At 36.5% G+C, this 19,817-nt stretch overlaps 1 protein-coding gene, 1 non-coding gene and 1 pseudogene across 2 annotated transcripts; all 3 read left to right on the forward strand.

The window, feature by feature from the left end:
- The first annotated feature begins 6,751 nt into the window (after window positions 1–6,751).
- On the forward strand, window positions 6,752–9,626 carry LOC132609398 (large ribosomal subunit protein eL32z-like). The gene is made up of 4 exons (XM_060323370.1): window positions 6,752–6,877; window positions 6,984–7,095; window positions 9,050–9,231; window positions 9,319–9,626. Exons 2-4 carry the CDS (start codon window positions 7,006–7,008, stop codon window positions 9,446–9,448), a joined length of 402 nt encoding a protein of 133 aa, XP_060179353.1. The 5' UTR covers window positions 6,752–6,877; window positions 6,984–7,005; the 3' UTR covers window positions 9,449–9,626.
- LOC132612486 (small nucleolar RNA Z195/SNORD33/SNORD32 family) lies at window positions 8,200–8,278 on the forward strand. The gene has a single exon (XR_009571841.1). It is a non-coding gene; the product is annotated as a small nucleolar RNA Z195/SNORD33/SNORD32 family (small nucleolar RNA).
- A 5,788-nt stretch (window positions 9,627–15,414) lies between the features above and the next one.
- LOC132609400 (disease resistance protein At4g27190-like) lies at window positions 15,415–17,856 on the forward strand (annotated as a pseudogene).
- Window positions 17,857–19,817: the final 1,961 nt, after the last annotated feature.

A 19,817-nucleotide genomic window follows, 5' to 3' on the forward strand; every position in this document is an offset into this window, starting at 1 on the left:
CAGCTAAAGCATCGGATTTCTTATTTTCTTTCCTTGGAGCGTGCTGAAGAGTCACATCACCAAGCCATCCTATCAACTTCTGAGCATAGCTATAATACAGGAGTAATTCAGGCTTCCTGACTTCATAGCTTCCCAGGAGTTGATTGATCACCAACTGAGAGTCACCAAATACTTGTAACTGCAACTGCTTCATGTCGACTGCCATTTCAAGTCCACTATTAGTGCTTGATATTCAGCGACATTGTTGGAGCAACATTGTGTCAAAGTAAAGGAGTATGGTAAAACTTCTCCTTGTGGAGTAACAAACATCATACCAGTACCAGCTCTGTCACGTTGTGCAGCACCATCAAAGTACATTTTCCACGAAGGTTGAATTTCAACGACCATTGCATCTTTATCGGATGATCCGCCAAGAAGTCCGGCAATTCCTGTCCTTTTACAGCCTTTTGAAAGATGTATGTCATCTCAAATTGTTGAAACTGGAGGTACCACCTTGCTAGTCGATCACTGAGGACTGGTATTGACATCACAAACTTAATGGGATTTGCCTTGGAAATAAGGTGAACACTATGATCTTGAAAGTAGTGCTTCAGCTTTTGAATCGAGAAGACTGGCGCCAAACACAACTTTTCAATTGACGTGTAATTCAGCTCATTTGGTGTCATCATTCTGCTCAAGTAGTAAAGAGAATTTTCTTTCCCTTCGCTATTTTCTTGGGCCAACAATGCTCCGACCGGCCTTCCTGTGCCGAAATGTATAGTATCAATGGTTTTCCAGGTACGGGGGCTACTAGAACTGGAGGTTTCATTAAATATGACTTGATATTCTCGAAGGCAATAGTATATGCTTTGGCCCACTTGAGAGGGGCTCCCTTCTTCATGAGACGATTGAATAGTTGGCACTTTCCAGCTAAATTCGAAATGAATCTCCTAATGTATGCTAGCTTCCCTTGCAGACTTTTTAGCTCATAAATATTTCGAGGCTCGAGCATCTTCAAAATCGCATTAACTTTGACTTGATCAATTTCGATTCCTCGATGTCAAACAATGAAACCAAGAAATTTTCCAGAAGTAACTCCAGAGGCACATTTTAATGGATTCATTCGAAGTTGATATCTCTGAAGTAGCTCGAACACCATTCTCAGGTCTTGCAAGTGGTTGCTCCTCTTTCTTGATTTTACCACCAAATCGTCTACATAGCATTCGATATTTTTGTGGAGCAAATCATCAAAGATATTCTGCATAGCCCTTTGGTATGTGGCACCAACATTTTTCAAACTGGAAGGCATCACTTTGTAACAATAAATACCCTTGGGTGTACGAAATGCAATAAGCTCTTCATCTTTTGGCGCCATGCGAACTTGGTTATAGCCGGATGAACCATCCATGAAAAAGATTGCTTCATAACCAGTGGTAGCATCAATCATCAACTCTGGGTTGGGAAGCGGGAAATCATCTTTAGGGCATGCATTTTTAAGATCTCTAAAGTCAACACAAACTTGAATTTGGCCAGTCTTCTTCTTCACAGGAACGATACTCGAAATCCATGTAGGGTATTTAACTTCACGAATAAAGCCAGCTTCAATGAGTTTGTTGACTTCATTTTCGATCGAATCAACCAAATCTGGTCTGAAATGCCTTTGGGCCTGCTTAACAGAACAGGCACCATTCTTGACTGCGAGATGATGGACTGCTACTTTGGGATCTAATCCAGGCATCTATTTATAAATCCAAGCAAAAACATCCCTATATTTTTTGAGTATTCCCATGTAAGTATCTTCTTCATCAGCTGTTAGAAAAGCACTTAGGTAGGTGGGCCTCGGGTCTTCATTCGTACCAAGATTAACTTCTTTCAAGGAGTCTACTATGGTTTTCTCCCCTTCTTCAAGTTCTGGAGGAGCATCTCTAGCATCTTCATGCTCTTGATGATCACAATCATTGAAAGATATGTGGTAACACGATGAGATGTCCTCCCATTTCTTGGCAACCTCCATCTGAAATGAGGTATCTTGATCACTTTGTGCAGTAATATGATATGAAGAACCTACACTTTCCTCATCTTCGTCACGCTCCTTGGTATACACCACAATGTGAGACTTTGCTTTTAGTACCTCCCCACATGAATCTACAAGGTTTGTTTGCCGCCTCATTCTAGAAGGAATCAAGCTTTGTATATCCTTCTGGGTTCTAGGCAAAGCGAGCATTTTCACGCTCTGATAATTTATGGAACTTGTTCTTCTTCTTCTTCATCTTCAACGGCCCCAATCTCTCAAACACAGAAGCTTTTGCGGTCGTCTTTCCAAGACGATCAAACACTGAAGGCCTTTTGTTGGAAGCAACAGACTCATCTTCCACAGTGATGTAGTTAGTACTTGCCCTTCTTATGGATATGCGAACTGGCGGAGGTTGTTTGTATCCCAAGCCTTCACGTGATTGCATCATGGTAGCTCCTGATGGAAGTTTCCCTAACTTTGAAGGCTCGTTGGGGTTGTACCCAGCCTTGACAAATAACTTGTAAGCATTTGGATCAAAACCTTCATTTGTACGTTTTGTAGGGAGTGCCATATTTTACGGAGAATTCTGAGCCACGAAGTCTCCAAGTAGCTTTGAGGACAAATTTATCGCGTCAATTCATCTGATAGGAAGAGTTAGCCCCCCTAGCACACTTCCTTGAGTTTCAGATGGTTGACCTTCCTCTTTCTTCATCTTTGGAACATAGCAGAGCACGGGAGTTGTCTTCTTCTTCTTCTTCAAAAACACAATATTCCCTTTATTCATACTGGGGTACGGCACCTCAGAATCAACTCCAGTTTTTTCAATAGTTTCATCAGCTCTTTTAGTTGCGACCTTATCACTCTTGGTAGTTGCGATGTCATCGACTTTTACTTCTCTTACAATGTAGTTCTTCAAGTAGAACTTCGCATCGACGAAGTGTGACTGCTTCAGTAAATGGCTTATCATCCGCAACTATCTTCTTTTCGATGTTGCTTTCGAGATACTTCAGACATTGATAGTAGGAGGATGGGACAACTTTGTTCTCGTGTATCCATGGCCTGCCAAACAACATATTGTATGAAGTCTTTACGTCGATGGCATGCATCGATGCACTTGATCGCAAATCTTCAATGGTGATATCTAATTTGATAGCACCTATGGCTCGTTGCCCCCTTGATTGAATCCTTGTATCATCAAGCGGCTTTCAGAAAGTTCTTCAGTTGTGATGCCAAGTTCCTTCATTGTGCAAATAGGAAGAATGTTAACTCCAAATCCATCATCTATCAATATTCTGTTTATCCTCTTCTCGAGGGCATAACCCACCATGTACAAAGGACTATTGTGTAGTGTTTTACCAAGTATAAGATTGCCATCCGTCAATGTGATTCTTATATCACATGCGTGTACCTCTTGGGAAGAAGATTCAACATGTTTTTCAGAAGACGATAGAGACAGTGTTGACAGGCTTTCATCCTTTGCTTCTTCTTTATCAGTATTGAAGCATGATGCCTTAGTATTGTCTCGAGCAGTCATATTGCGGAACCAACACGGTAGGAATTCCTCCAGAGTCACAGGACGTCGTGGTTCCTGGTGGTAGTTCACCTCCACTTTTGCTTTCTTCGGATGCTCAACTGATTCTTGCTTCCTTTGTTTTCTAACCATCCTCTTCCTAGTTGGTTGTTTAGATGATTCTTTTTGTGAACTTGTTTTACGGTGTCTCCGCCTAGTCACCAGAATCCAACCTTGATCATCGTCTATATCAACTTGGGTTTTATCTTTCTCCAATAGTTCTTTCTCATGCTCTTCAAAGCTGCGTATCTGGACCGGATCGAGAGAACCAAAGGTGATAGAGACTTGATTCAAACTCTCTTTCTCGTCGTCGAGCAGAATCTTATTTTCATTAGCCAACTGCATGACTTTATCCTTGAAGACAAAGCACTTCTCAAGAGGGTGACCTACAAGTCGATGATACTTGCAATAGTTTGGGTCATTTATTCTTCCAACTTCATTGGGCTGCTTCATCTCTGGTAACTCAATGAGTTTCAGCTCAAGTAGTTCATTAAAAATTTCAGGGACATCAGAATCCAGGAAGGGGTATTCTCTTTCTTGCATCTCCTTCAAGGTCGACTTTCGGCTTTTGTTGTCTTGGAAGGAAGTTGCTTTCATACTCTGCTTTTTGCTCACCTTCATAGTAAACTTTACAGGCGAGACATTGACGTTCATGGATTCTTTGTTGTCACTCTTGGGGATGAACTTGCTCCATTTCTTGGGTTCCTACTTGTCCTTTCCTTTGCGAGGGTCGTAGACATGCATTACTTCATTCCTAGTAGAAGACATGCTCAACTCCATGTCATGAGCACGAGTAGCTAGTTCTTCAAAAGACCTTGGCTTAATTCCTTGCAAGATGTAGTGAAGCCCCCAATGCATTCCTTGGATACACATCTCTATCGCAGAAGCTTCGCTGAGTCTATCTTTGCAGTTTAGACTTGCATTTCTCCATCGATTGATGAAATCGACAACTGGTGCGCCCTTTTCTCTAGCAAGTGCTAGTAAGTTCGACCATGCTCACGGTACGCCTTGTGCTATAAAAGTGATCAAGGAACTCCTGCTCTAGTTGCTCCCAACTATCGATAGAATTAGGCTCAAGACCAGTGTACCAGTCAAAGGCATTCCCCTTGAGGGAGCGGACGAACTGCTTGACAAGACAGTCCCCATAGGTCTCAGCGTTATTACATGTTTTTATTACATGTTTCAACAAAGTGCGCAACATGTTGCTTTGAATTTCCCTTGCCTTCAAATTGTTGAAATTTGGGAGGTTGATAACTGGCGGGCATCTTGAAGCTATCAATTCTTGTAGTGTACGGCTTTTCGTAAGTAAAAGAAGACCTGGCAGCAACTTCGTACTTATCCTTGATAGTCCCTTCGATGAACTCCTTTAGTCGGTTGAGCGGAATCATCCCTTCAGAAGAAACTGGAATTTCCTTGGTAGGCGGTACTTGTTTTGCACGAGGTTCAGCCTCCTGTGCTTCTGGACCCTTCCCAGGTGCGTGGCTGGATTCTCCTTCTATTAATTCATCCATCTTGTCCATCAACTTCTCAATCCGAGCATCTTGATTTTGCATATGCTGGGCTAAGTCATCAGTCACCTTTGCCAAGTTTGCTAGTGTCTCCTCCATCGATGAAGCGTTAGTTACCATTGCTTGCATGATTGTTGGGGATGTTGGAGAATAGCATGGATTATCGCATAAGTTGATCTTTGACTGGCCTACTTTATGTGGTGTGAGTAGAGAGGATCTGTCACTTGAAGTATCATCATCTTCCTTCATAGTAGATTTCTTAGATCCAGAGAGATCAAATAGAGCTAGAGCCTTCTTAATCTTTTCAGCAATGTTGCTTCCTTCCTCCGATGCATCGGTAGAGGATCTTGCTCCTTTTAGGGATGAAGATCCAAAAACAGGAGTTGTTACGGACGACACTTGGAGTGCTTGTTGTCCCAACAAGCTTGCTTTGCTCCTCGTAACTGGTCCAATGCTACCAAAGGTAATGTCGGGGATGCTTTCCACATCAGCAGAGAACTTGGAGTTAGCAACCTTGGAGTTGGTCTTCTCTGAAGTCATTTCAATGTTCTTGAGCTTCGATCGTCGAAAAGTTGAGATGAGAGGTAGAGATTGTCCCACTAGGCGTGCCAAAATTTGTAGATAATAAAATTCGCGTCGAGAAAATAATAATTAAGACAAGAAAATATCGCAACAATCGTAGTATTTGATTTCATAATATGAGTGTTACAATCTCTATGATTCCTCTAATTCGTCTTTTCAACAATAAATTCAGGGGCTTTTGAGCTTGATCTTGAATCCGATGGTCTTGATCTTGAACTTGTACTTGGATTCACGGGCTTGAAGCTTGACTTTGAATCTTCGTCTAGATCTCTAGAACTTCTAGAGAAATACTTGAGTGTTTTTAGCTTGTAGAGAAATCTGCGGCGTTTGATCCACGAGCTCTCTCTGGCTTCTTGTTAGAATTTATGTCCTCTTTTCTAAATTATGAGACCCCTATTTATAGTCGTAAGATGGAGGAGTTGTGATAGGGACAGACTTCTTTCGACCAATCAGATTTAAGCTGACATGTCGATATTTGATTGGCCGGAACATCTCACTTGTACATGTGGCACATCTCCATTAGCCTTTGATTTGACTAGGCATGCTGTATCATTTTGACATGTGTCGTGACCCTACAGGCTCCTTTGTTTGACTTGACATGCCACGTCACTTGACATGTGGCACCAAAGCGGACCTCTAGGAAGATGACATTTTGGGCTTAACAAAGTGGGCTCATTATATATAGCCCAAATTAATGGATTAGCCCAATAACATCGGATCATTAATCAAATTCATATTTATTGGACTTAAATAGTCAATTCAATTATATTAGCCCATAATATTTATTTGGACTAATATATCTTGAATTTAATATAATCCAAATTTCTTGTGAATTTAAATTTAATAAAATATCATTGTCCATAAATGCTATCAAAATCGACCCCTTTTTTAAATTTTTACAAAAAAAATGACTCAAACTTTTCTCTCTCACTCTCTCTCGCTCTCTCTCTCTCTCTCTGCGTTTTTATATGTTTGTCTATTTTGGGCTATTTTTGGTAAAATAAGTTTTAGAATTTTTTTTATAATATAAATGACCAACTTGTATATTTCTGAAATTTTTCTTTTTATATTTGGGTACGAAAGGTATCTCATTTTATGTTATTTTTTAAATTATCTTGTTGTATTTTCACTTCTCTAACCCTAGCCACCTGAGGTATATAACACTACTTCCACAACAAAGGCCGCAGCTTTTTAGCAAAAACTAACCCTAATTCTCTCTTCACTGTAAGTCTCTAATAATTCTCCTTTATTATTATTATCTCTTCTTTTTATTTTTTCCTCTATGAATGAATTTTGTTATATAATACTATTAATTGTTAACTGTGTGTAGTGAAAAAAAAAAAAAATCAAGAATGGCAGTACCTCTGTTGAACAAGAAGGTTGTTAAGAAGAGAGTTAAACACTTCAAGAGGCCTCAATGTGACAGAAGAATCACTGTCAAGGTACTCTTTCTGTTTCAGTATTCTTGTTTTTTTGTCAAGCTTAGATTTGATTTATTGAGTATAAATGTAAGTGTTTATATGAGATTTGTTTTGCACTTTCAATAATAAGAAAATAAATAAGTTTTTTGAATCTTGTGGTGTTAAACTAAAGATATGTATAATGTACTAAAATGCCCTTTAATTTTGTTGTCTTGAACATGTCGTGTGAGATGTTAAAATTAAAGGTTTGTCAAATTAAGAGAAATTTACCTCTGTAAAGCTCAAAATAGCTTTTAAGCAATTTTGTAGTGTTTGGGTAAGATAAAAGAAGTGCTTTTAAGCAACTTGTTTTTAAGCCAAAATATAACTAAGATAAGCCATAAGTTATAAGCTCATACAAACAGGCTGTGGGTTGTCGAATGATTAATTGAGGTGTGAGCAAGCTGATCTTAAATCACTTTTGTGACTAGAATTAAAGTTATTGGGAAGGATGTGAATTTGGTTATGCGCTTTAATTTCTGAAAGGAAAAAGTAGTTCCGAAGGGATGATTGAGATGTAGGAGAAATTTACGTCTACCAAAGTTCAATGTGAGTTCATCGTGCCCATTTTGATGGGTAGTTTTGCCAATTACTTATGCTTGTGTACTGTGTAGGTTATCGAATGATTAGTGCTGCGAGCAAGCTGATATGACTATCTGTTGTTGTTAGAAATTAAATTATTGGGGAGGAAGTGAATTTGGTTATTATTATATCCTTTTGTTCTGTACTAGAATTATGTTTCTATGAACACTAGTGCTAAAATATGGTTAGATTTGCTTTATTTAGTAATGGAAGTGTTCATATGAGATTTTTATGTGCTTTAATATTGGGAAGTAAAAGGAACTAAGGAAGTAGTTCTAAAGGGGTGGTTGAGGCGTTGAAATGTAGGAGAAATTTACCTCTATGAAGCTCAGTGTGAGTTCGTCTTCCCCATTTTTTATGGGTAGGTTTATTTAATGATTAGTTAAGGTGCAAGTAAAGCTGATTTAAATTGCTATTGTGAGGAGGAAGTGAATTTGGCGTAATGCTAACAATACTAGTTTTCGTTGTTTTTAAGTTTGTTTTGTTTTGGGATTTGTTTCTGCAAAGAGGTGTGATGATTTCATCCACCTATACTGTTAGTGTTCAACGATGAATCAGAACAGGAACTACCATCTGATCTCTATTGCATTTGTATGGCTCTTTTTACTACAACATAGCCGGTGTAATCCCACGAGTGGGGTTTGGGAAGGGTAGTGTACGCGGACCTTACCCCCTACCTTGGGAGGTAGTTTCAGGGGATGGGAAGAACTAGTCTATTTAAGTGAAGGAATATGAACATAATTTAGATTGTGCAAAATATTCTTTAAACAGGTGAAGAAATAAAAGCAATTCCTCTGGTATGACTTAAGTCTAGTACTGACTTTCAAATAGTCAGAATTCAAAAAACTTTTCCAGGACCCCTAATTGATGAATATCTGCTCGTCCCCATTTTTTTAAATGAAACTGCTACTTTAGAAGCTGAAATTACAGCAAAGGAGTTGAACCTTAGTTGTCCTAAAAGTGATTTCCTAAAGGTTATTATTTGCCCTTGGTATCCAAGAAACAGAACTACTTTGGTTCTATGCATTTTGTTTTAAGGGTGAGCCAAATTGCAGAGCAGCCAGGGAACCACAGTTAGCTTCACTAACGATCAGCTTCCTGTTAAATATGATATGTGATATCTAATACACTATTTTTCTGACCCTCTCTGCATATAATGTGATGCATTGAATATTGTGATAGTGGGGTGAGAAAACTATAGGTATAGCGCAATTTAGTTTTATATGTAATCATGTTGTTTAATTGGTTTATAGTTAGCAATCTTTGTTAGGCATGTAAAGTCCCAGAGCATTTCCCTTTCATCAGCTCACATGGCGTACCAAATGAAACTAACTATTGAATTTATCAATGACAGCCAAGCTGGCGCCGACCAAAGGGTATTGATTCTAGAGTTAGAAGAAAGTTCAAGGGATGTGTCCTGATGCCCAACATTGGGTACGGGTCTGACAAGAAAACCCGCCACTATCTTCCCAATGGCTTCAAGAAGTTTGTTGTGCACAATGCAAGTGAACTTGACATTCTAATGATGCACAACAGGTAATGGAACAAGTACAGTAAGTAAAGATTAGTTTCCCTTTCTTTGATCTTGGTGGCCTAGTAATCACTTTTCCTTTTTGGTCACAGAACTTACTGTGCAGAGATCGCGCATAACGTGTCCACAAGGAAGAGGAAAGAAATTGTGGAGCGAGCAGCCCAACTTGATGTGGTTGTTACTAACAAGCTTGCTAGGCTGCGCAGCCAGGAGGATGAATGAGCATTTTGAGCTCGAAAAAGAGATTTTTGCCCCTTTAGAAGAGATCTATATATTCAGTGTTTGAACTTGTTACCTGTGTTTGACTGCAAACCAGTTTTCTATTTCTATCAGATATTGTGGGTTTTGAACCACGTAGTTGTTTTCAAATGTTTAAATCATCAGATTTCAGTTTTCCAGAGATCGTTGGTGACTATTGCTGCATTACTGCTGGTATGCAGATTACCATAGATGATCATATCTTGTGCTCTATTAATCTACCTATTGTCATTCGACTATAAAACTAAGGACCCTTCTTAGCGGTAAGCCGATATAAATAAGAGACAAATGCAAGTGTACGTTTTCGATTATGTAACCAATCTTTCTTTTCAAGTGTTTTGCAAGTCGTGAGTTTGCTCTTCCTGAATTCTCATGTTAAACATCATTATTAATATATATAAGGGACAATTAAGGGCTTTTGTAAGTGTACTATCCTAGACATCTGTCTATCCCGACATTGATGGAAATTTATAGTTAGGTTAGCCAGTCCTGTAACCCAGACAAGTGGGAGGCTCCGCACTTTCCCCTACCGTACTCCAGCTTGGTAGTTTCTACTGCTTGCTCCGCCTCAGCAAGTAATTTCGTTTTAGTCAAAAAAAAAAGGCACACAAAAGTTTACAATAATATATCAAACTTTTCAATTAGTTACCTAACCTGATATTTTAAAGTCAATTTTACTTTTTGTTCCTATGGTCTGCTTTTCAAAAAGTGCTGAACCTCATACCTTATTTATTGTTTTTTTTTTCGGAAAAGGCTCGTAAATACCCCTAACCTATTGAAAAAGGCTCGTAAATACCCCTAACCTATTGAAAAAGACTCATAAATACTCTTCTTCCACCTTTTGGTCTAAAAATATCCTTCCATCCACCTTTTAGGTCTAAAAATACCCTTAAGGTTTGTTTTTGGCTCAAATATACCCCTCAAACTAACAAGTTAAAATTAACTATTTTAAAAAGTCAAATGGCATTTTGTAATTGGTCAATAATAAAATTCCGTAATTTAAAAAAAAATCCAGATTTAAAAAAAAAATTGCCAGTAATTTAAAATTCTAGATTAAAAAAAAAAAATCCAATAATAAAATTCCGTAATTTACATATTTTTTTTTAAAAAAAAAATTTGTGGAAACTTTAGGTTTAAGTGTTTTATTTTTTAAGGTTTTGATTTTAATCAAGACATAACTTTATTTTGAACATAAATCTAATTCAATTATTCTACTATTTTTTTGAAAAGAAATGGGTGGGTTTGCGTCTTAAAAATGTAATTGGTCATACATTTTAATTTTAGAATAAGTAAAACCCACCCAATTTTGAAGACGCAAACCCACCCATTTCTTTTCAAAAAATAGTAGAATAATTGAATTAGATTTATGTTCAAAATAAAGTTATGTCCTGATTAAAAAAATAACACGCTTGAATCAAAACCTTAAAAAATAAAACACTAAAACCTAAAGTTTCCACACAATTTTTTTTTTTTAAAAAAATATGTAAATTACGGAATTTTATTATTGTCAATTTTTTTTTTAATCTGGAATTTTAAATTACTGGCAATTTATTATTGGAAATTTTTTTTTAAATTACGGAATTTTATTATTGACCAATTACAAAATGTCATTTGACTTTTTAAAAGAGTTAATTTTAACTTATTAGTTTGAGGGGTATATTTGAGCCAAAAACAAACCTTAAGGGTATTTTTAGACCTAAAAGGTGGATGGAAGGATATTTTTAGACCAAAAGGTGGAACGAGGGTATTTATGAGCCTTTTTCAATAGGTTAGGGGTATTTATGAGCCTTTTCCGTATTTTTTTAATCAGGTGTCCGATATCCATGTTGGGTTTCACTAGTTCGGATTTGCATCGCGTAGGGTGTCCCAATCGGGGAAAGCGCTCTCTATCAAAAAAAAATTCATACCCAGGCTCGAATTCAAGACCCCTGATTAGGGAGGAGTAGCCCCCCGCTGCACTTTATTTTCCTTGTTGCTTTCTTCTATTGATCTTATCTATTAATCTAAAATATAGTCATTTTTTTGCTAGATATTTTTGCTTCTTGTTGCTCTATCGTTTTCTCCTTTTTTTCATTTGTTGCGTATTATAGATTTTTACATGTAAGCATTTCTTTTACTTTATATCTATACTTTAATGAACATGTTTGTTTACAAAGATTTGTACCAAAATGATTTTCAGATTGTTTTAAAAATTATTAAATGATGACATATAGTGTTGAAAACAGGGGCGTATATAGCATGGTAAGTTGGGGTTCAATTGAACCCCAAACATTTGACGCGAAGCATAAATTTATGTGTCAGAAATTATTAAATGTGTAAAAAATAATAGATATAAACCTATAACTTTAAAAATATAATAGGTTCAATACTTAAAATCTTAAAATCGAACCCCTAGAATTTAAATCCGGATCCGCCTCTGGTTGAAAATGAAGACAATTTTATCAGTAAAGATTCAGTTATCTTTAAAATCTCTTGTTTGATTAACTAAAGTTAATCTTTGAAACACAAAATGAGTTTGAAGCATGGCGGAATTAGAGCGTCAGCTACGGGTTTGATCGGATTTGGTAGCGCTTTGGTTCAAATTCGATATTTGTCTTAAAAGTTCATTAAATATGTGTAGATTATAAATTTAGAACTAAATAATTTTAAAAATTAGGATTCAGAACTTACAAACCACAAATTATGGTTCCGTATCTAATTTGAAGTAAATAATTTCATCAAAATGAAAGTTAAGATATTAACGTAGTGAAATGAAAATTTTTATTTTATATATAATATATTTATTTAAAATTTAATTGTTACTAACATAAATTATATTTTTTTAATTAAAATATTCACTTTTATATTTAGAAAAATTATGCTGGGTGTCCCTTGACCTAACTATCCCTTTTTTACCCTAATTAGCCCTTTGGTACTTTAATTTGCAAGTCCACGCTCTGTTTTCCCCTATGCTGATTCTCATTCTCATCTTCCCCTTCAATTCAATTCTATCATAAACTACTTTCCCCACAAACCCAAAATCCGAATGGGTTCATCAGATATACTTTTACGCATTAGTTGATCTCCAGAACTCTTATATTTACCAATTATTTGCACTTGTGGCCAGGGGCGGAGCTACTCTTGCCCGAGCGGTGTCCCGACACCCCTTCGCAGGAAAATTACATTATATAGATAGATGAAATTTTGGATTTATAGGTATATATACTAGTGTTGACATCCCTTGACACAAGTCGAAGGCTTAGCGCAGTAGTTAAGGAATTGCAAAAAGTCCCTAAGATCTGTCACTTGTTCGAACCCAGGTCACGACATATCTATATTTTTTGACACTCCTTAATATAAATCTTGGCTCCGTCCACACAAAAAATACCCTATAATATCAACTAGACGTGTTGGGTTTTTGGGGTCAATATAAAAGTAATTTGTTCATACATCATATTAATATGTTGACATGTAAAATAAAAGTTTTTAATAGTCATTTATCGATTTCGACAGCAGTGGTTAGTGTTTCCAAGATTGCATCTTTTTGTCTTTAGTTTTGTGAAATTTGTAGTCTAATTAGGGTTCATGGTTAGTGAGATTAGCGTTTGCATTGTGAAAGTTGGGATCTTTTTATCTCCTGTTTTGTTAACTTGGAATTTTGAGCTGTTGGAACTTGTATGTTGGCAAACGGACGTGAAATAGGTATTGAATTGAGTTAGTTTCATGTGTTTATACAAAGTATATTAATACAATTTGCAGGATTCCCTTCGCTGGGGGTGGTCTTTAATTTTTACCCCTCAAAATGGTGGTCTTTAAATTCTGCCCTTCAGGCAAAATTTGGCCCGCACAGGCAGAATTTTGGTTGCAAATTTCATTTTATTTTTTAACTGAGCTGGGGTTCGAACGCACAACCTTGGGGTGTTAGGCGAGGGGTATAATTTAAAGACCACCAATTTGAAGGGCAAAAATTAATGACCACCCCAAATAAAGGGCATTCCGCGCAAAAAAAAAAAAAACTAGATGTATGAGCGGTATATATGGATTACTTCCCCTTTAAATTTTAAGTTCGGGCCCGAACCTAGCACGAGCCTCGTCAAACTAATTTATTCAAAGAAATGTAGTTCATTGCTAAACCCCGGAAGATAATTTAAGTCCAACATACAAAGTTGGCCTAAAGTAAGCTTTTCAATGCTCAGTAACGATTCCGATAACAATTGAGTTACATAATCAGAGGTATACATCAATATCTCAACTAACGAGATTAAACTAGTTAGTGATTTTCTCCAAATTCGCCATTTCCAGTCATATGGTTAATATCATCATTAGAAGTTAACTATAATACATCACACTCATTAATTATTGCGGTATCTTCTCCAACCTCCAAATAACTCCCATGTAATGGGTTACATAAATTCTTCAACCTCCACCAACTAATGTCAAAAATATGCTTAACCTTCATAAATGATTTACAATAAATGAAGTTTGGTGGGGGTGTTTGTGGAATTACCTCAGGGAAACCAAATATTGAAAGATACTTTTTTTTAGTGTTCTTGTACAAACTTGAAGATTTTAGAAAACATATCAAGATCTCAAGGTGGAAACTTGTGAATGATAGTGTTTGAGTAGAAATTAACCTAAAAATGGTATACAAAATCCAACTTGATTAACATTTATGTATTAAAGCACACTTAGTTAATAGTTCAGGTACGAAAGGAAACAACTAATAGTTGGTCTACTTCAAAGCGTGTTATGATATATAAATATTGATAGTTCATGTAGGAAAAGAAATAGTAGGTGATAGTTGGGATGTGAAACTCACAAAAATATATTAATTCAGGTGTTTTTTTTACCATTAATTCTAACAATAAACCGGGTCTTATATCATTCTGAACTCTTACATTTTCTTTTTCCCCAATATGTCCAATTTAATTTACATATTTTTTCACAATTTGTGTCGAATAGATTGTTAATGGAAAATACAGAATCTCTGGGAGACATTAAAAGACACTCATCAGTCAAAAGGCATCTCAGTGGTTTCTTTCTGCGTGGGGACTCTTGAAATTTTTGTGTGGTTGTGTGGTTGTTGATGGGTTCAATTATTGTCAGTCATGTTGCGTAAAGTAAAGGCAAAGCCAAAAGTTAAAGTTTATGGATTTGAAGTCATTATTTTAAGTTACTGAATTTTAGATTGATAATTTTTACATATTCAATAAATTTATTAAGACAAATATAGTGTTTGGGACCATATTGGATTCAGTCGAACCCAAAATTAATATTCTACCTCCACCCCATGTTATTGCATAAAGGCGGAGTCAGGAATTGAAGCTTATGAGTTAAGAATTTTAAATTGAGTTCTAAATTAATCATTTGTACACTCAACAAATTTTATCATGACAAATACAAGCTTTTGATCAAAGTTACTGGTTAATTCGGTAGAACACATAATTTATACTCTAGCTCCATCGCGTGCTATCGCATAAAGGTAGAGCCAAGAGTTAAAGCTTATTGATTCAAAATTCTTTAAATTATAAATTAATAATTTGTACATATTTTCATGAACTTATTAAGAAAAATATAGGGTTTGGGACTAAAGTTAATACGTTCGTAGAACTCATAATTTATACTCTAGCTCCACCTATGTTGTTGCATAAAGGCGGAGCCAGGAGTTGACGCTTTTGATTCGAAATTCTAAATCTTTAAAATTACTGGAGTTATAAATTAATACATTATACATATTCAATAAATTTATTAAGATAAATATAGAATTTGCACTAAAGTTACGGGTTCGATCAAACCTATATTTATTATCTAGCTCCAACCCTTGTTGTTGGAGTTGAATTATGAATTCGAAATTCTAAATCTTTATTTCTAAATTAATAATTTATACATATTCGACTGAAAATACAGCATTTAGACCAAAGTTAGTCCTTCCATTGAACCCATAATTTACGCTCATAGATGTCTCTTTTGGAATTACATGGCCAGTTACTCCAATAATTGTCTTTGCCTTCTTCTTTACGTTTTCTTTTAGTTCTCCGAATTCTGCCTTGAACAAACAAGAAACAGTCAGTTTACATTCTGATCAGAACCATTTTTGTTTTTAACTGTACAATGGACATGCTTTCTTCTGTTGTATCCTAAGGTTGAAAAATACTGTCCATTTCTCATCAAATCTTGAAATTCTAAGCAAGGATATGGAGGAGCTAACAAAGTTTAGAGATGACATCAAAGAGAAGGTGGAAAGAGAAGGCTATCATCTCAACAAAATCCTACAACTATTAGAAGACAATAAGGTATTGTTGGAATTAGTTAATCAACAACAACAACGTAATCCTTGTGGGGCTGGGCAGTATAGAGTGTATGCAGACTTTACCCTTACCTTAGGAGGTAGAGTTGGAATTAATTAATCAAGATTAGTAATTCTAAATTGTTTAGAATTTGGTAGTTGCTAATTTTATTAATTCTTGGCTAATTAGATTTTATAGTCAAAAGAAGATTTTTTTCCTATTATAAGTATGGGTGTCTACCACTTCTCTTAAGGAGTTTAAGTGGAGAGTAAGTTGAGATCAAGAGATTATGACTGGATGATCATAGCCTCCTAAGTCCTTTCGCTAATTTTTTAAATTTCTTCTATATGACCATTGTTGCATCATAAACTTGTGGGTAAATTATTTTTTTGGTATTTGAATCCCTTCAGGTATGCATCATCGGTGTGTGGGGTATGGGAGGAGTTGGAAAAACATACTTTGGTGAAGAATCTGAACAATGAGCTCCTAAAGACTGCTAAGTCAAGCTCCAAACAATCTTTTGGTGTTGTGGTATGGATTACAATGCCCAAACCACCAACAGACATAAGAAAGGTTCAAGCACAAATTGCCAACAGACTAAACCTAACGGTAGATAACGAGGGAAGTATAGAAAGCGTGCCAACAAAATCTATCAAAGGCTCAAGCAAGAAAAGAGTTTCCTTCTTATACTGGATGATGTTTGGGAAGCTATAAATTTGATCATATAGGTGTGCCCCAACCGGAAGATCCCGCAAGAAGCAAGGTAATTTTAACTTCCCGTTTTTTGTATGTCTATAGGCATATGAAAACAGACACCGAAATGAAGGTTTACACATTGGATGAGGATGAATCTTGGCAATTATTTGTCAAAAATGCTGGAAATAGTGCCAATCTGGAGCATATTCAACCATTCACAAAGGAAATTGTAAGAGAGTGCAATGGATTACCTTTGGCAATCACTGTTATTGGAGCATCTATGAGAGGGAAGAAGTGGATTGAGCTCTGGGAAGATGCTTTGAAATCACATAGAATGTCTGAACCTCATAGCAAAGATGTAAAAGAAAAGGTTTACAAGGTCATCAAGTGGAGTTTTGATTCTTTAGAATCTCAGGATATTGAAATATCCTCAGAGCAAAGAAGCAAAAATGTGCACAAAAAGAGAGGTGACATTCAAAGTTGTTTCTTGTATTGCTCCTTATATCCGGTGGTTATTCCAACAGATGATCTCATTAATTGCTGGTGGGCAGAGGGGTTCATTGGTGAACATGACACGTATGAAGAAGGCTACAACAGGGGAATCACAATGATTGAGAGTCTAAAAGATGCCTGCTTGCTAGAAGAAACCCGTAAGATGGATTCTGTGAAGATGCCTGACGTGGTTCGTGATGTTGCTATATGGATAGCTAATTCCTTTGGGATGGAAGATAATTCTCTTATTCAAGCTGGAATTGGGTTAACTGAGATATCACATATTAAAGTGTCAGTCAAGAAAATATCTTTCGTAACTAACAGAATTGATCATCTATCTGAAAACTTCACAGAATGCCCAGAGACAACAACTTTACTATTGCAAGATAATAATCCCCTTTGGGAAATTCCCCATGAATATTTCTTGGCATTTCCAGTCCTAAGAGTTCTGAACCTGAGTGAAACTGGTATTGGAGCATCTACGTGTTCTAACACTACAAAAATGCCCCGAGTTGACAGAGTTACCACCTATTGATAATCTTTGCAATTTCCAAGTGCTCAATTGTGATAATACAAGGTTACATCGTCTGCCGCAAGCAATGGACAAGTTGACAGATCTAAGGCTATTAAATTTGCTGGAGAGTGAAAAGATATATTCCTTCGTCAGATTGCCCCGTAGAGCGACGTGGGTGACACTTCCTGGACTAACTTCTTTTGATGAGATATCATCTCTACACAAGCTGACTTCTCTTTTTATTAATTGGATAGCTCGTTAATTTTCAATAGAGACCACACCTGGATGACTAGATTGAAAAGATTTCGTGTTGAAATTGGGGAATATCGTCAGCTAGTAACATTCAACAAGTCAGCAAGGACGATATGCGTCTCCAGGTGTGAAATTTTCAGTAAGGGAGAGCTCTCAGGCAAGTTGCCGTTTGCTTCAGATTTGTACTTGAAAACTTGCAAGGGTCTCAGAAAGTTAATAGCGTACGACAGTGTTCAACAACAACAGCATCATACCCAGTGTAATCCCACAAGTGGGGTCTGGGGATGGTAGAGTGTATGCAGACCTTACCTCTACCTTGGGAGGTAGAGAGGCTGTTTCCAAAAGATCCCCGGCTCAAGAAAACATGACAAAAAAGGTCAATAAGAATTGACGAAAGTAAAGAAGTCGTGGCAAAATACTATAGATAAGCAATATGAAGAAAAGTAACAGTATAGATAGCGTACAACAGTTTTGATGGATTAAAATCGCTCTACATTAGGGGTTGTTATTGTGATTTCAAACCAGTGGAAGAGGAAGTGGACAGTTTGACCCTTTGCCAAATCTGGAATATCTCAGCCTCGATGCCGTATGTAATTTACAGAGTAGTTCTGATTTGGGTCATCTTTTGGGTCTAAGATTTTCTAAATTACGCCACCTACATATGTCCTCTTGTCGAAGTCTAACGAACGTTGGTGGAGCTTTTTCTGTACCGACGCGCTTGGAAGAAATTTCAATTGTCTTTTGTTCTCAGCTGGTAGAGTTGTTTGTGCAATGCGACTCAAGTCAGGCAACACTTGTCAACTCAGATATTCCAAGAGTTCGGAAGTTAGTGTGGTACAACTTAAAAGAATTAGGAACCTTAGTATGTGGGAGCACCTGGAGGAACTTAGCTTGATATTTTGCAATGGAATAAGGAAGTTGCCTCTTTCTATTCAAACCTCCAAGAACATCAAAGTAATCAAAGGACATCCAGAATGGTGGAGCCAACTGGAGTGGGATACCGACAACTTCAAGTCAAATTTTGAGCATTATTTCCTATCATGTTTCTACTGACAGAAGAATCAAAGATGACGTTGCTTCGCATCTCAGCTGATGTGCCAATTAACTTTCAGATTTTACAATTTTGAAAATGTTTCTGATACTATGCTTGATTATTCGTCCTCTAGCATCCTTTTCGATAGAACTAATTTGAGCCTTGATTTTTTTTTCTTTTGTAATGGTCAACTTCAACTATTGCCTTAAGGCTTTGGATTAGATGTTCAAATTAGAAAGAAGAACACATAGTCTACTGTTGTAGCTTGAGCTTGAATTGTAGTTGCCTCATTCAGGAATCGACTAGAAAGGAATTTGCTGCGCCAGAGACTCAAAGTGTGTGGAGTTTGCTTTAATGTATTTCCCTATCAGATGTCTTAGTGGTTCCTTTTCTGCCAATAACTGTTCCTCGTCTGTACTATTTTTGCTTTCTGGTTCTGATATTTTGACTTTGTGACTGTATACTGAGTAATTTGTGTGATCATCTTGTTAAAAACTGGTATTGCTTCTGTGCTTAAACATTTTAGAGCATTCATAAATTGTACATTGAAAATTTAACACATGCTCCTGATTTTCTATGTTTTTGTTCTCATGATAGCACAGATAAACCAGCTATCAAGAGTTGAAATCTGAGAGATCCTATTACACCTTGTGATAGAGACAGAAATCTTTTTCCAAAGATGTTTTTCGAGAAATGACTGGAAAATGTTTTCCAGTGTTTGGTTGGAGAGGAAAGTTTTATCTGGAAAAGCATTTATTATAAACTGACAATAATATTAGGAAATTAAATACAGTAGAGTTTTGATAAAATTTTCAAGTATTAAAGATTGATTATAGTGTCAGCCTGTTTGTTAGAACAATAATATAAAGTTAAAAGTCGGAGATTAATGTGAAGGAAACAACTTCCGTTCAAAAGTGAGGAAGTCATTTTTTGCCTTTCTGGTAAATGTTTTCCTTGAAAGATGTTTTTGTGACAACTGAAAAGTAGAGAGTGATATAATTTCCTCATATCAAACACACTGTGAAACTACATACAAAGGTTTCTAGTAGTTAATTAAAGGCAAAATACATAGATGACCCC

Source organism: Lycium barbarum, chromosome 9 (assembly GCF_019175385.1).
Source record: "Lycium barbarum isolate Lr01 chromosome 9, ASM1917538v2, whole genome shotgun sequence".
NCBI classification, from domain to species: Eukaryota; Viridiplantae; Streptophyta; class Magnoliopsida; order Solanales; family Solanaceae; genus Lycium; species Lycium barbarum.

Excerpts from the sequence above, each read along its gene's own strand:
- LOC132609398 (XM_060323370.1), top strand. The coding sequence starts at position 7,006 with ATGGCAGTACCTCTGTTGAACAAGAAGGTTGTTAAGAAGAGAGTTAAA. Across the intron at positions 7,096-9,049 it reads ACAGAAGAATCACTGTCAAG|CCAAGCTGGCGCCGACCAAA; the intron begins GTACTCTTTCTG and ends TATCAATGACAG. Across the intron at positions 9,232-9,318 it reads ATTCTAATGATGCACAACAG|AACTTACTGTGCAGAGATCG; the intron begins GTAATGGAACAA and ends TTTTGGTCACAG.